Source organism: Uranotaenia lowii, chromosome 2 (assembly GCF_029784155.1).
Source record: "Uranotaenia lowii strain MFRU-FL chromosome 2, ASM2978415v1, whole genome shotgun sequence".
Classification (NCBI taxonomy): Eukaryota; Metazoa; Arthropoda; class Insecta; order Diptera; family Culicidae; genus Uranotaenia; species Uranotaenia lowii.
The window spans coordinates 147,701,338-147,714,923 of record NC_073692.1 but is presented as its reverse complement, the minus strand read 5'-3'; the positions used below and the strand labels follow the sequence as shown (position 1 = coordinate 147,714,923).

General features: G+C 33.2%; 2 protein-coding genes across 3 annotated transcripts in view; one reads left to right on the top strand and one right to left on the bottom strand.

Annotated features, from left to right (window-relative positions):
- Positions 1 to 2,206: 2,206 nt before the first annotated feature.
- On the bottom strand, positions 2,207 to 4,672 carry LOC129746242 (protein arginine N-methyltransferase 5). Its single transcript, XM_055739809.1, has 3 exons — positions 3,993 to 4,672; positions 3,156 to 3,930; positions 2,207 to 3,094 (listed from the first exon to the last, which is right to left on the bottom strand). Exons 1-3 carry the CDS (start codon positions 4,560 to 4,562, stop codon positions 2,562 to 2,564), a joined length of 1,878 nt encoding a protein of 625 aa, XP_055595784.1. The 5' UTR covers positions 4,563 to 4,672; the 3' UTR covers positions 2,207 to 2,561.
- A 3,024-nt stretch (positions 4,673 to 7,696) lies between these two features.
- The window catches only part of LOC129746060 (CTP synthase), a 289,351-nt gene continuing 283,461 nt past the window's right edge, over positions 7,697 to 13,586 (top strand). Inside the window, exons 1-2 of one of the 2 annotated variants that reach the window (XM_055739491.1) lie at positions 7,697 to 8,025; positions 9,290 to 9,423. The gene's annotated coding sequence lies outside the window, so the exon portion shown is untranslated. The remainder of the gene's footprint in view (positions 8,026 to 9,289; positions 9,424 to 13,586) is intronic. The other variant, XM_055739490.1, reaches the window with a different exon arrangement.

The window sequence follows — 13,586 nt, the reverse complement described above, 5'->3', positions numbered from 1 at the left end:
TAAGTTGAAAAAGAGGTTGCTGCCTTGCGATAATCTCTGCAAATTCTATTTAAAATTAAGTCTTTCACCATTTTTTTTGTACGTATCCTAGTCGTTTGATTTCAAATTTGCTTTTCCAAATACAGGTAAAACTCTAAAAAAAAAGAAAAAAGTTATATCAATACCAATCAGCATCGTTCCAAAGAAGAGCCAAATGGAATCAGGGAAATAAAAAAAAAAAAATTATGGCGAAAAAGGCTTCAATGTTTAGGCGGGTTTCGGCATTAATTTTTTTTTTTCAAGTAGGATGGTTTAAAAAATAATTCAAAAACATCTTCAAAAGCAATAAAAAATATAGATTTAAATGGAAAATTGAACACTGTAGACAAAATTGAAAAAAAATCGACACGAGAGCCAAAAATAAAAAGTACAAAAATTACTAATGTGACAAAACTAACAAAAATCACAAAAAAATGAAAAAAAATAACAAAAACGATAAAAATGACAAAAATGACAAAAGTGACAAAAATGACTAAAATGACAAAAATTACAAAAATTACAAAAAATAACAAAAATTACAAAAATGACACAAATGACAAAAATGACAAAAATGACAAAAATGACAAAAATGACAAAAATGACAAAAATGACAAAAATGACAAAAATGACATGACGGAAATTACAATAATAACCAAAATGACAAAAATTACCAAAATTACAAAAATTACAAAAATTACAAAAATTACAAAAAAATATAAAAATTACAAAAATTACAAAAATTACAAAAATTACAAAAATTACAAAAATTACAAAAATTACAAGAATTACAAAAATTACAAAAATTACAAAAATGACAAAAATTACAAAAACGACAAAAATTACAAAAATTACAAAAATGACATAAATTACAAAAATTACAAAAATTCAGATATTACAAAAATATCGAAAATCAAAAAAATTACAAAAATGACAAAAATTGCAAAAATGACAAAAATTGCAAAAATGACAAAAACGACAAAAATAACAAAAATGACAAAAATGACAAAAATGACAAAAATGACAAAAATGACAAAAATGACAAAAATGACAAAAATGACAAAAATGACAAAAATGACAAAAATAACAAAAATGACAAAAATGACAAAAATGACAAAAATGACAAAAATGACAAAAATAACAAAAATGACAAAAATGACAAAAATGACAAAAATGACAAAAATGACAAAAATGACAAAAATGACAAAAATGACAAAAATGACAAAAATGACAAAAATTACAAAAATGACAAAAATTACAAAAATGACAAAAATGACAAAAATGACAAAAATGACAAAAATGACAAAAATGACAAAAATTACAAAAATTACAAAAATTACAAAAATTACAAAAATTACAAAAATTACAAAAATTACAAAAATGACAAAAATTACAAAAATGACAAAAATTACAAAATTACAAAAATAACAAAACAAAAATGACAAAACAAAAATGACAAAAATGACAAAAATTACAAATTTGACAAAAATGACAAAAATGACAGAAATGACAAAAAATGACAAAAAAGACAAAAATGACAAAAATTTCAAAAATGACAAAAATGACATAAATGACAAAAATGACAAAAATGACAAAAATGACAAAAATGACAAAAATAACAAAAATGGCAAAAATGACAAAAATGACAAAAATGACAAAAAAAACAAAAAAGACAAAAATGACAAAAATGCCAAAAATGTCGAAAATTTCAAAAATTTCAAAAATGTACAAAATATTAAAAATGTCTAAAATGTCAAACATGTCTAAATATCAAGTATGTCAAAAATTTCAAAAATGCCAAAAATGTCAAAAATGCCAAAAATGTCAAAAATGTCAAAAATGTCAAAAATATCAAAAACGTCAAAAATGCTAACAATGTCAAAAATGACAAAAATGGCAAAAATGTCAAAAATGACAAAAATTTTGAAAATTGACAAAAATGAAAAAAAATGAAAAAAAATGACAAGAAAGGCAAAAATGAAAAAAATGACAAATATTAATAAAAAGGACATCAATTCTTAATGTTACAAAATTTAAAAAAAAAATAAAAAAACCAATGAAAACTCAAAGATTTTTGAGAGAATAAATCACTCCTAAATCTACATAATAACCAAGGACTTTTGTCAAATGCACCACCCGAGTTCGACTATGATTGGAAAAATAACATTCAGAAAACTTCGTTAACATACTCTTCTAGTTTGGAAAGTAGTTGTTTCGTTTATTTAGCTAATGAAGGTAGTTTCACGAAATTTGTAAAAAAATAACAACTAAACAAAAATATATGTTAGGAAACAATAAAACGAAGCTTGTTCGAACAATATTGAATATTGTTCACGACATCATGTTTCATCTTCGGCAATCGATTTGGTAAAACGATACCAAACAAATAATATCCTATATTCGTGCAAGTACTTATTGAACCGCTCTTTGCACGTCCGTTTCTATATAATTTGTTGATTTATGTTCATATGGTATGAGGTTTGTGGTTGATCAATCTTCCTTTTTGAGGAAATTAGGATTTCTTTTTTTTAATGAAAAAGGTCAGCTTATTTCCAAATCGGTTGTCCCCGGCCCTGCACGTTGTGGATGTGCGTTTGGCGCGGTGCCGTTACATTCCACTCGTACCAAACCTTGTGGGCGGCAACGCAGCGCCAAAAGTTGACCACAATCTCCTGGCCCCGCTTGACTTGGATCGGTTCCGTGAGCGGGAAAAACATCGAAAACCAGGAGCCCATACCTTTGGTGTGCGTAAACGGGTGAATACTGATGATGATGTCTTTGTATAGGACGGAATCGAAATAGCCGACGAAACCGTGCATCACGCAATCCAGGGCTGCTTTGAAGCGGAGCGTCTTGAAGCGAGAATTGTCGATCACCGGGTCCCGATTCGGATGCACGAATTCGAATACCGGCAGCGGGTCATCGATGTGGTAAACGTTCTTGAGATACGCAACGTAGGCGCCTTCCATGTACTTGGATGTCACGACTCGGTCCTTGGACTGGGGGCTCTTTTCCAGCGATCTTATTTGGTTGTAAAGATTCGTCGTCATACAGGGGTTGAGATAGGAAGTTGATTTACCTGAAATTTTGAGTCAAATGTAAGAAATTTAAAAAGTTTGGAAAAACTGCGGCATACTCACATGGAATGCTCACACCATCCGGTTTCAGGTGTTTTTGTGCTCCATCCAGACACTCGGGGCTGAGCTCGTTGTCACCAAAAGATCCCAGCAATTCCGACACAAGAATGTCAGCCTTTTCTGGCGGCTCGAATTCTCTCATATCTGTCGATATGAGCTCAACGTTGCGATCCTTCCACAGCTCGTTGATCAGCGCACTCAGTGTCACAATGGCATTCGGATTCTTCTCAATAACGTAGACCTTTACTTTGCGTTTACTCTTGACCGAAGCGTTTAGTGCAGCCCGCACTAATGGACCGCGACCTCCCCCGACCACCATAATAATGGAAGTTCGCTCCTCAAGCTCCTCGGTAGGGACCCGATCTCTCAGGGCTTCCTCAATTGCATTCTGATACAGTATGTATTTAACCGGATCTTTCTCAAATATTTCGTACGTGAAACTGTCCAAATTGTCGTACAAAGGTTGCAGTGGAATTTCCAGCAGATCATCGTATCCTTGCATCGGATCTTTGACGTAGTTGGTCCGCAAAATGTGCAACATATAGTCGGAATAGTTGCTTAAATGTTTATCGTCCGGATTAGCTTTGAGTATGAAATGGCAACCCAACGTTCGATGAAATAGGACCAGAAGCTCCTGGTGGCTCTTTGATAAAACAGGGAAGTTTTTCGCGTTTGTGAGAAAGATGTTGGACGATAAAATTATTGCGTCTACGGGTTCTCCCAACCAGCGACTGATTTCCTTACTACTAGGAATGTCCGCAGTAAATTCTAAAGCTACCTGTAGAATCGAATAAGAAAAGTTTAAACCAAATTTAAATTGAAAATCAATTCACGCCTCACCTTAACGTGTGAATTGAAGTCTGCATAGGAGCGGAAATTGTTCCACCAGGTCCACGTATCTTCCAGCGGCAAATCGTCATCCACATCGTTCCGCCAGGTGCTCTGGACGGATTTAGGATTCACCATCGGTATTCCCACCAGCAGCGTACCCTTGAGCCCATAAGTGACCAGCCGGGCCAAATTGGCACAATTCCCATTACGCAACGGCAACAACACTACCCCGTTTTGTACCAAATGTTCGGCGAAGCTCAGTTCCTGCCGGATCGTGGCCTCTCCACGTTTGCGCACCTCATCTAGCTCCGAATCGCAATCGGTATCGGTGCTCAGCTGACAAATGACCCGATTGAGCCACTGGGACGAAGTGAGCAGCAAATCGGACCGGGTGAAGCGGCTGTGCAACGTCTTGAGCGGTTCATCGATGAACTCACGTTGAAACTTCCGGTGCACGATCGGAGTCGTTATGGAATGGTAGCCGGCTTTTGCCGCCGTTTCGATGGCGGTTTCCAGCTCATAAACCGCGTCCTGGTACAGCGAAATCGAAACCGGAACCTTAGAGGGTTCCACAGTCATGGTCGTGCTCGGTTATAAATGCCTGGAACCAGTAAAATAAAACTACCGTTGCTTTTTGCGGATACAATCGATTCACGTGCTTTGCTACTAGAAGCGGCTTTTCGCGGACTTTGAGGTTGTTTTATTTACAAACATTCGAGCATTCGAGCAGTTACAGTGTCGATCGAAAGAACTTGTACAACCCGAATTTTATTTTACACACTTAAAAAATGTAGTGTGAACATTATTTATTTTTAATAATGGTTAACCCATTAAGAGCCGTTTCTTTTTTGAAGAAAAGTCTATACAAAAGCTTGGTAAATAATAAACAACTTTTGTTCAGCTAAAACCCATATAAATTAAGGCGGGGTTGGACACTTGAGTTACCGTTGTAATTTTTTTTTTCAATAAATCAATTCATGACGTATTGGTAAAATTTGCCATTTACAAGTTTAAACTGTTTGAAGTTTCTCTCACCTGTATCCATCTATTAAACTCCCTGTTATGCCATCATTGTAAATTGGGGGCTGTTCACAAATTACGTAAGCACATAGGGGGGGTGGGGGGGTTTCACATTTGCTTACGATCTCTTACTAGGGGGGTAGGGGGGGTTTCCAAAAATCTTACGTAAGAAATGTTACATTAAAATTCATCACAGCCATACGAAACCATATTACTCAGGATTTTTTACTCACTACCTATTTGTTGGTTAATTTTGATGTTATCCCGCATGATCAAATATGATACGCTGAATCTTAAGTATTATTTCGTTCTGATTACCTGAATAGTAACGTTTCACATTGTGTTTTGGCTAAATGTGCCTTCGCTAATATGGATAAAATATCATTTCGGAAAGATACGGTTAATACTTTAAGGAAATTGATTATTTTTGCAACACGTCGATATGATAAAAAAATATTCAGGAAAGATAAGATTAATCATTTTGGAAATAAAAGATTTTTTTTGCAACGCGCATCGTATTTTCTGCTGTTACGTCAACAAACATGACCACATTTTCACCAATTTTTTTCCTGTTCCGGAATTGTGGGAGCTAGCGTACGGAACCTCCGAAGACTACGCGGAAGCCGCCGGGGATGACGATAGGTGCAAGTGATGAAGGTAAAATAAAAATCTTTTTATTTAGAGGGAAATATATTAGTTGAATCCATTCTCTCCCACCAATAGAATTCGGCAAAGAAGGAATACCGGAAGCTGTGTGGCAAGCTGAATTCAGACCAAGCACAGCTTATGGAACATTTAGAAGGCGAAACGGTGAACATCTGGAGAATGCTTGCAATTTCAGGCGAAGACGATGGAACCACGGCTGCAGGTGACCTCAAGACAAAACCGGCAAAAGTTCAGAGGACTTATAGGCGAAAGTTACAATGTGGACAATCCAACAATCCGGTTTATCTACCTCCGCCACCATATAAACATCAGGAGCAGTAGCACACGCAATCATCGCATATTAAAGGATTTTTATTTAAAAAAGGTGATAATTGTTTAGTAAAAGTTTAGTGAGTGTAAAATAATATGAAAAATAAAAGTGTATAAAGCTTATTTTGGATATTAATTTTTATCTTTTTATCAATACAACAAGATATGTTGTATCGTTCTTTTTCTTATGAGACGATCATTCACTAAAGATTCCACGTATGATCCAACTCGCTTCAGAACGAGTAGAAAAAAGCAAAAAAAATGAATGGTTACTCTACTTAACGACCCGTTCGCTGTATCGTAAAGTGCGTCCAAACGATTCCATTTCATGGAAAAAAGACTACCCTTATCGTACATTAATAATCCAAAACTATAAAGCTAATCTTTCGTGTGTCTTAGGAAGAAGATAATGGAAATCGTTACTGTATAATACTGATTCATGCGGGATGTTATTTATCTTTGAATTATTCAAAAAATTCCAGGTTTATAAAACTTATAGAGAAACAATTCAAACCAACATGCCATCAAAAACACTAAATCACATTATTAAAAAAGGTCGTCTAAATCACATTATTAAAGAATTCGTCGCTTTTCGTTTTCCATCCTAACGATCTTTTCAATTGAGCAATTTATAGAAACAAAAAGGAAAATGGCGCCTTGGGACACCACGATTTGAGTCCATCATATTTCTAAAATGACTTCATCCAGAAAAAAACTTGAAAAATCAATATAAGGCGCTTTAAAGAAAGAATTTCTGGACAGTTTTTTCAGTGATAGACACTACCAACTCTAAATTTTACAAACGATTTACCAAAAAAAATCCTAAAACTGAGATTTTAGATTAGTTGACAACGCGATTATCGTTAAACATTTTTTCCCCAATCCTAGTAGTAAAGAATGATATTATTTTCAAGATTTTTATGATTTTCAGGTAAAATACATAACAATTTTTATGGAACCTTGTGCTAACCTGATCTCTCTTTTTTAAATCGGAATTTAGATTTTATATTGTCGATTGTGGAAATTTATTGAAAATTATTGTTACCCTAAACATGCTATGTCTTGAATATTTTTTTCTTTGATTGCTTATGACATTTCATCTGTTGTTTTGTATAGATTGTGCTTTTCAAATACAGTTTATTAATTTTACTTAAAAAGTGCTTTGCTTTGAAGCATGCATGTCACATTTTTAATATTTTCAAGCTATTCTTGAAAAAACGTGTCAATTTCTCAAAGAATAAAAAACGTAAGATCTTACTAGGGGGGAAGGGGGGGTTTTGAAAAATCTTACTTTGTCTTACCAGGGGGGGAGGGAGGGTTGAAAATTTCCAAAATCGTGCTTACGTAATTAGTGAACGGCCCCTTGATAAATTTAAACCATTTGAAACGGGAGGATGTAAGAAAGACATGTCTTTCTGATTGCAATCAACGTTCACTATAACACGAATTGTGGTTTTTGGTAAAATGATTGCAGCTGATCATCAATGACAGAAATTGTGTACAATTGCGCAGGAAAATGAGTAAAAAAATAATTAAAATAAAGCATTACCCCAATTTCAATATTTTGGAAATGATCAAAATGTGTTCATATTCGATGCTTATTTTGAATTCGAAAATAACATGTTTTTTTCTTATTTCAAAATTTTCTGATACACCGTGTACTGTTCACGGTTTTCCTCTTTTCACACTCCTAAATTTTAACGTGCACGAATCTGCCAAATCAAATTCACAAAAAGTGCGGATTTGTTTGGCTGCGGATGTTTGTTTGTGCGGATATTTCCGATAAAATAGTGCTTAAATTGGCAGTCAGAATATCCTTCCCGGTTCGGTGCGACTTACGAAAGTGTTCTCCTTAGTGCAGGTAATTGATTCAGCTTGGTGGGAAACTAGCTTCCAGCCAAACGCTCCGGCCAGTCGAAAAACACGTGCCGAGGTTATGGTACATCTCGGTACTTCTGCGCTGATGTGAATGCATGCTGCTGCTAACCAAAAAGGGAAAAGAAAGCTGTCTGCCGATTATCTCCGGAGAAGAATTTGGCGAGGAAAGGTAATATGAAAGTCCAAAATGCTTTTCCTTTTTGCAGAAAACTGATCTTCGGCTCGGATGAAAAGGTATTAGCGATGCAAAAATATGAAACCAAAACTTATACAATGCCTTTGAACGGGTAGGTACTGCGTCGAATAATTTGAGCTTGCTTGAGATTATGTTCTATTTCTGGCTGAACTTGACAAAAGGGAATGAAAATGTTTTGTAAACATTTTTTTCTCATTGCCGAACCCTTCGGATTATAAGCCTGTTTAAGTTGTAAATTTCCATTTTCCCATTAATTTCAAATAATTAGATTTTGTCATTTAACAGTAAAGTATTGTACTCATTGATCCTCTCACTTAAACTAAAATCGACAAACAAAAGAAGGGTGGCAGAGAAAGGGTTTAATTTGAAGAATTAAAAAAAAAATCCAGAAATCACCTAAGGATCTGAGAAATCGAAAATACTGTTTTGATGCCAAATTACAGGAATATGTACAAAACGTTGAGGTTGTATTTTCGAGTATATGATGGACGTTATAAAAAATGAAAATTTTAGTATAAAAATTAAATTTCAATATCAAATTTTACCGAGTTTTGAAAAAAAAATCTTGTCATTTTCTTCAAATTTTTACATAAATGGCCAAAAAACATAAGTATGAAAATAAACAAAATTACAAAATAATAAAAATTTACAAAAAAAAAAAATACATAAAACATGTTAATGCCAAAAATATTTGTTTTTTTCGAAAATATGAAAAAATGGAAAAAAAATTCAAACTTCCAAAAACTTACGAAAATGTCATAAAATTCAAAGAGTAGCGTTAATGACAAAAATGATTTAAAATTACAAAAAAAAAACGATTCAAAGTAACTGACTTTACAGAAATGACATCAAGTACACTGAACCCAAATCCACTCTTAAAATACACATGATTTTTCACTTAAAAACAAGGATCCAGTGATTTTCTTCCATTCAAGTGCGACATATACATTTCACTTGGCAGTCACTTAAATTTCAAGTGAATTCATCCACATTCACTTCAGTCGTCACTTAAATTTGAAGTGAGAAAAAATATTCACTCCCCCATCACTTGAATTTCAAGTGAATGTTGGGTCGGTTGTGTTTATTTTCAGAGTTCAAAATGGTAAATTTTGAAGAGCAGCGTTTAAAGCTTATGCTGGATTTGGATTTTCCCAATTCTTTACTAGGCGATTTTGACGGTAGTTTGTGTTAAACGTGATGTGAGGATAAGTTGTTTAAAGGTGTTATCATGTTTCAGCTTGTGGGTTGAACTGGACAGATTTTCTGGTTTGCAGCAGGGAAGATTTAGAAGTCGCACTATCCGCAGTAATCGATCTACCTTGGGATTACGATGGAATTTTCCAATCAATAAATTTATGGTGAAAGCGTAATGTAAGTATTTGAAATCGAAGTGGTGTTCTATAAATGTTCTTTTTTTTTTTGTAATTTCTTTATTTGAAACGGCTCATACCTTTAGGCTTTAAGGAGCCAAACTCGTTTTGTTTGATTACAATTGTGTGCTTATATCTATATAAATGTTCTTTGTTTATTTAAAAAACGCGTGAGAAACTTACTTAGAAACTCAGATAAATTTCACTCGAATTTCCTAGTTTAATTCACTTGACCGGTCACTTAAGTGAATTCACTTGACCCATCACTTAAAATTCAAATGAAATTACGTATGGCGAGAATTCACTACAGATGTCACTTATTTTTTAAGTGAAAATTATTTTGGGTGTAAAAAAAATGACAAAATTGCAATTAAAAAATGATAAATTTACAGAAAATGACAAATATTTCACAAAACGACATTAAATGACTGAGCTTTTAGAAAAAGGACGATATTATTAAAAATAATATAATCTATAAATATGACAAAAAAAATTATAAATGCCTAAATTTACAGCACTACCAAAATAATAAAAAAATGGAAAATGATAGACATGACAAAAACATCAATAACAAAAAATAACGCAGATGAAAAAAAAACAGAAAATAACAAAAAACACAAAAAATGACAAAGAAAATGACAGATAACTACAATAATTTAATAAAAATATAGAAAATTACAAATGCAAAATTTACATAGAACGAGGAAAATAACAAAAAATGATAGAAAATTAAAATATTAATACATAAAAATGTAAATATTACAATAAAAAAAATTTACAAAAAAAAAAATTCCAAAATAAAAAAAAACGATAAAACTCGCAAATAGTAACAAAATGTATCAAAATAACATAAAATGCAAAAAAATACAAACAGTTATTTGACTGTATGACAAATTGCAACCATATAACAGAATTCAACCATGTGACATAATCTTATCTTGAGACATAATCTGAGCATGCAACATTATCAGTCAATGTGACATAATTGGGACATACAACATAATCGATCATGTGACATAATCCGACCATGTGACATAATCCGGTCATGTGACATAATCCGACCATGTGACATAATCCGACCATGTGACATAGTCATACCATGTTAAAAAGCTGACCATGCAACATAATCGGCCATGTGATATAGTATAACCCGACTATGTGACAAAATCAGACCATGTGACATAATTCAACCATGCAACCATTATCCAACCATGTGACATAATCCAATCATGCAAAATAATCCGACCATGTGGCATAATCTAACCATGTAAAAAAATCAACCATGTGACATATTTCGACCATGCAACATAATCCAACTATGAGACATAATCTGAACATGCAACATAATCAGACCATGCAAAATAACCCGACCTCGTGACATAATCGGATCATGTGGCATAATCTGATCGTGCAACATAATCGACAGTGTGACATAATTCGATCATGCAACATAATCGACAGTGTGACATAATCCGATCATGCAACATAATTCGACTATGATTGTACATAATACAGGGTTGCTAGCGAACCGGGAAAACCGGGAATACCGGGAAAAACTTTGGAATTTCATCGCGTCACCGGGAAACCGGGAAAAAACCGGGAATTTCGGCATCTCACCGGGAAAATTGTCATGTTTGAAAAATTTTCACTGAATTTCCTAAATATTTTTAAAGTTATATCTAAATGTAAGAGTAGTTTTTGACAGTCTCGATATAGATTGACATCATCAACGCTTATTTCCGTTCATTAGTTAACAAACGAAGTTAGCCTTTTTACTAATTTTGCGTTGCGAATAAGAGATATTTTTTCCCTCTCCGCAAGCGTGCTCCATTTACAAAAATTACTCAAAGCGAAACTATAACCAACCAAATTAAATTAAAAATGTTTGATAGCTCAATGATACCAAGTTTGTACAATTTTAACCAGTGATTTCTGATAGATATATAGCGTGTTGAATTTTGGTGTTTCTCAGCGTAGATTTCTTATGGTCTTAATGTTTCTAATGACCTCTTATGTTATCTAGTTTCCGACTACATACCAGTTTTAGTTTTCGACGTCAAATGATTCAGTGTTTAATTGTTCTGGTTGTGTATTTAAATCATTTGAGTTGGCCTGAGTAACGAAGCCTTCTATCAAAAGTGTTCTGTTTTTTCAATATATGTCTTATGTCTTATATAAAAATTGTGTCAAAAACAAACTCCTATCAAAATCTAAGGTCTTTATCTTGACACAAATAATATCTGTATTCAAACTATAAATTTCAACCTGATTTTCTACTCTGTTGTGGTATGAGCCTACTTGGTTGAATGATTCAACTGAACCAAAGCAATCGAAAGATTCCTTTTAATTCAACCACGGTAAATGAAAAGTTCATATATGTACCAGTATTTCGATAGCAACTGAACTTTTCATTTACCGTGGTTGAATTAAAAGGAATCTTTGGATTGCTTTAGTTCAGCTGATTTTCTATATTTTCACGAATCTTTAGTTCAAATGTCACTACTACAGTTATTGTTTGTTATGTCAAAAACCATTTTTTTTCTCTAAAACATGTCTTTAAATTAGTTGAAAAAAAATATCTGCACTTGGAAAATAACTAAATGTTTTCCTGCAATCTGATGATTTTCAGTTTTGTAAGACAAATCCCTATTCAAGTTGCAAGCTGATTCGACGCTATGTTTTGATGTATATTTCCTACATTTTTTTTTATACAAACAATACAATTTTTTTAACAACTCTATACAAATTCTAGAAATACTGAAATTGTTGCACAGTGGCTCAAAAAACCACATTATTAGCCTGATTTGTTGTTGAGAAATTGTTGAACTCGAACAATTATAGATGCCAATTACGATGCATTCGTTCCAAAATATATTGAAAACCTGTTAATGTGATACGAAAAGACTACATGTTAAATACGTAGAAAGATATTTCTTGATTTAATGATCTAATGTTAACAAGCCCTCAAACAATTGTTTGAGGGCTTTACATTGATACTATTTAATCACCATGATTTTATATTAAAAAACAAGTAGATTAAATACGAGAAAATCATCATTTTTAGCAGGCAAAAAGCCGGGGAAAAACCGGGAAAAACTTTGGAATTTCAAAACGAAAAATCGCTAGCAACCCTGATAATATGATTATGCAACATTATCGTCCATTCAACATAATCAGACCATGTGACATAATCCGACCTTGTGACATAATCTAAACATTCAACATAATCAAAACATGCGATATAATCAGACCTTGCAACATAATCATACCTTGCAACATAATCATACCTTGCTACATAACCATACCATGCAACATAATCGACCATACAACATAATCCGACTATGTGACATAATCTCTATGCAACATAATCGCCCATGTGACATAATTTGACAATGCAACTTATCCGATCATGCAAAAAAATTGGACCATGTAACATAATCTGACCATGCAACATATTGAAACCATGTGACAATCCGACCATGTGGCTTAATCCAAGCTTGTAACATAATCAGACCATGCAACATAATCGGACCATGTGACATAATCCGATCATGTAACATAATCGACCACGTGGAATAATCAGACTATGCAACATAATCCGACTATGCGACATAATGAGAGTATGCAACATAATCCGACCATGTGACATAATCTTACCATGCCACATAATCGACCGTGTCGACCGACGAGTCCTTTCTTTTATACCTTTAGTAGGCAGGGAAAATCAAAATCCATCAAGAGGCAGGGTTTTCGTGTTTTCTTTCTTATTCTCTTTTTTATTTATATATTGGCTTGGTGATGACGTCATAATCCTTTAGATGTGATGTCCGTTATTGAGGCTATTTTCGTGGCGCGAGTTTTGTTCGCAAATTTCAATTTCTCCCCTATAGTGTTGCCGTAAGACGTAATTCTACGTCAAGAGACAAAAATAATAGAAGATGACAACAATTACTAAAATCACAAAATTTTTAAATAGGACAACAATGTAAAAAGTAAAAACTTTATAAAATAAAAATTGCTAAAATATTAAAAATTACATGAATTACAAAACAAAACCAAAAAGACAAAATTTACAAAATGACAGAAACTTTAAAAGGGGCAAATATTATAAAATAAAAATTTAAAAGAAATCAGAAATGTTCAAAGAGTCAGAAAATAACGAAA

What these genes read in the sequence shown, in the direction of transcription:
- LOC129746242 (XM_055739809.1), bottom strand. Translation starts at nt 4,562, where the DNA reads ATGACTGTGGAACCCTCTAAGGTTCCGGTTTCGATTTCGCTGTACCAG. An exon ending in ACTTCAATTCACACGTTAAG is followed by an intron (nt 3,931 to 3,992) that starts GTGAGGCGTGAA and finishes TCGATTCTACAG; the next exon opens with GTAGCTTTAGAATTTACTGC. An exon ending in GGATGGTGTGAGCATTCCAT is followed by an intron (nt 3,095 to 3,155) that starts GTGAGTATGCCG and finishes TCAAAATTTCAG; the next exon opens with GTAAATCAACTTCCTATCTC.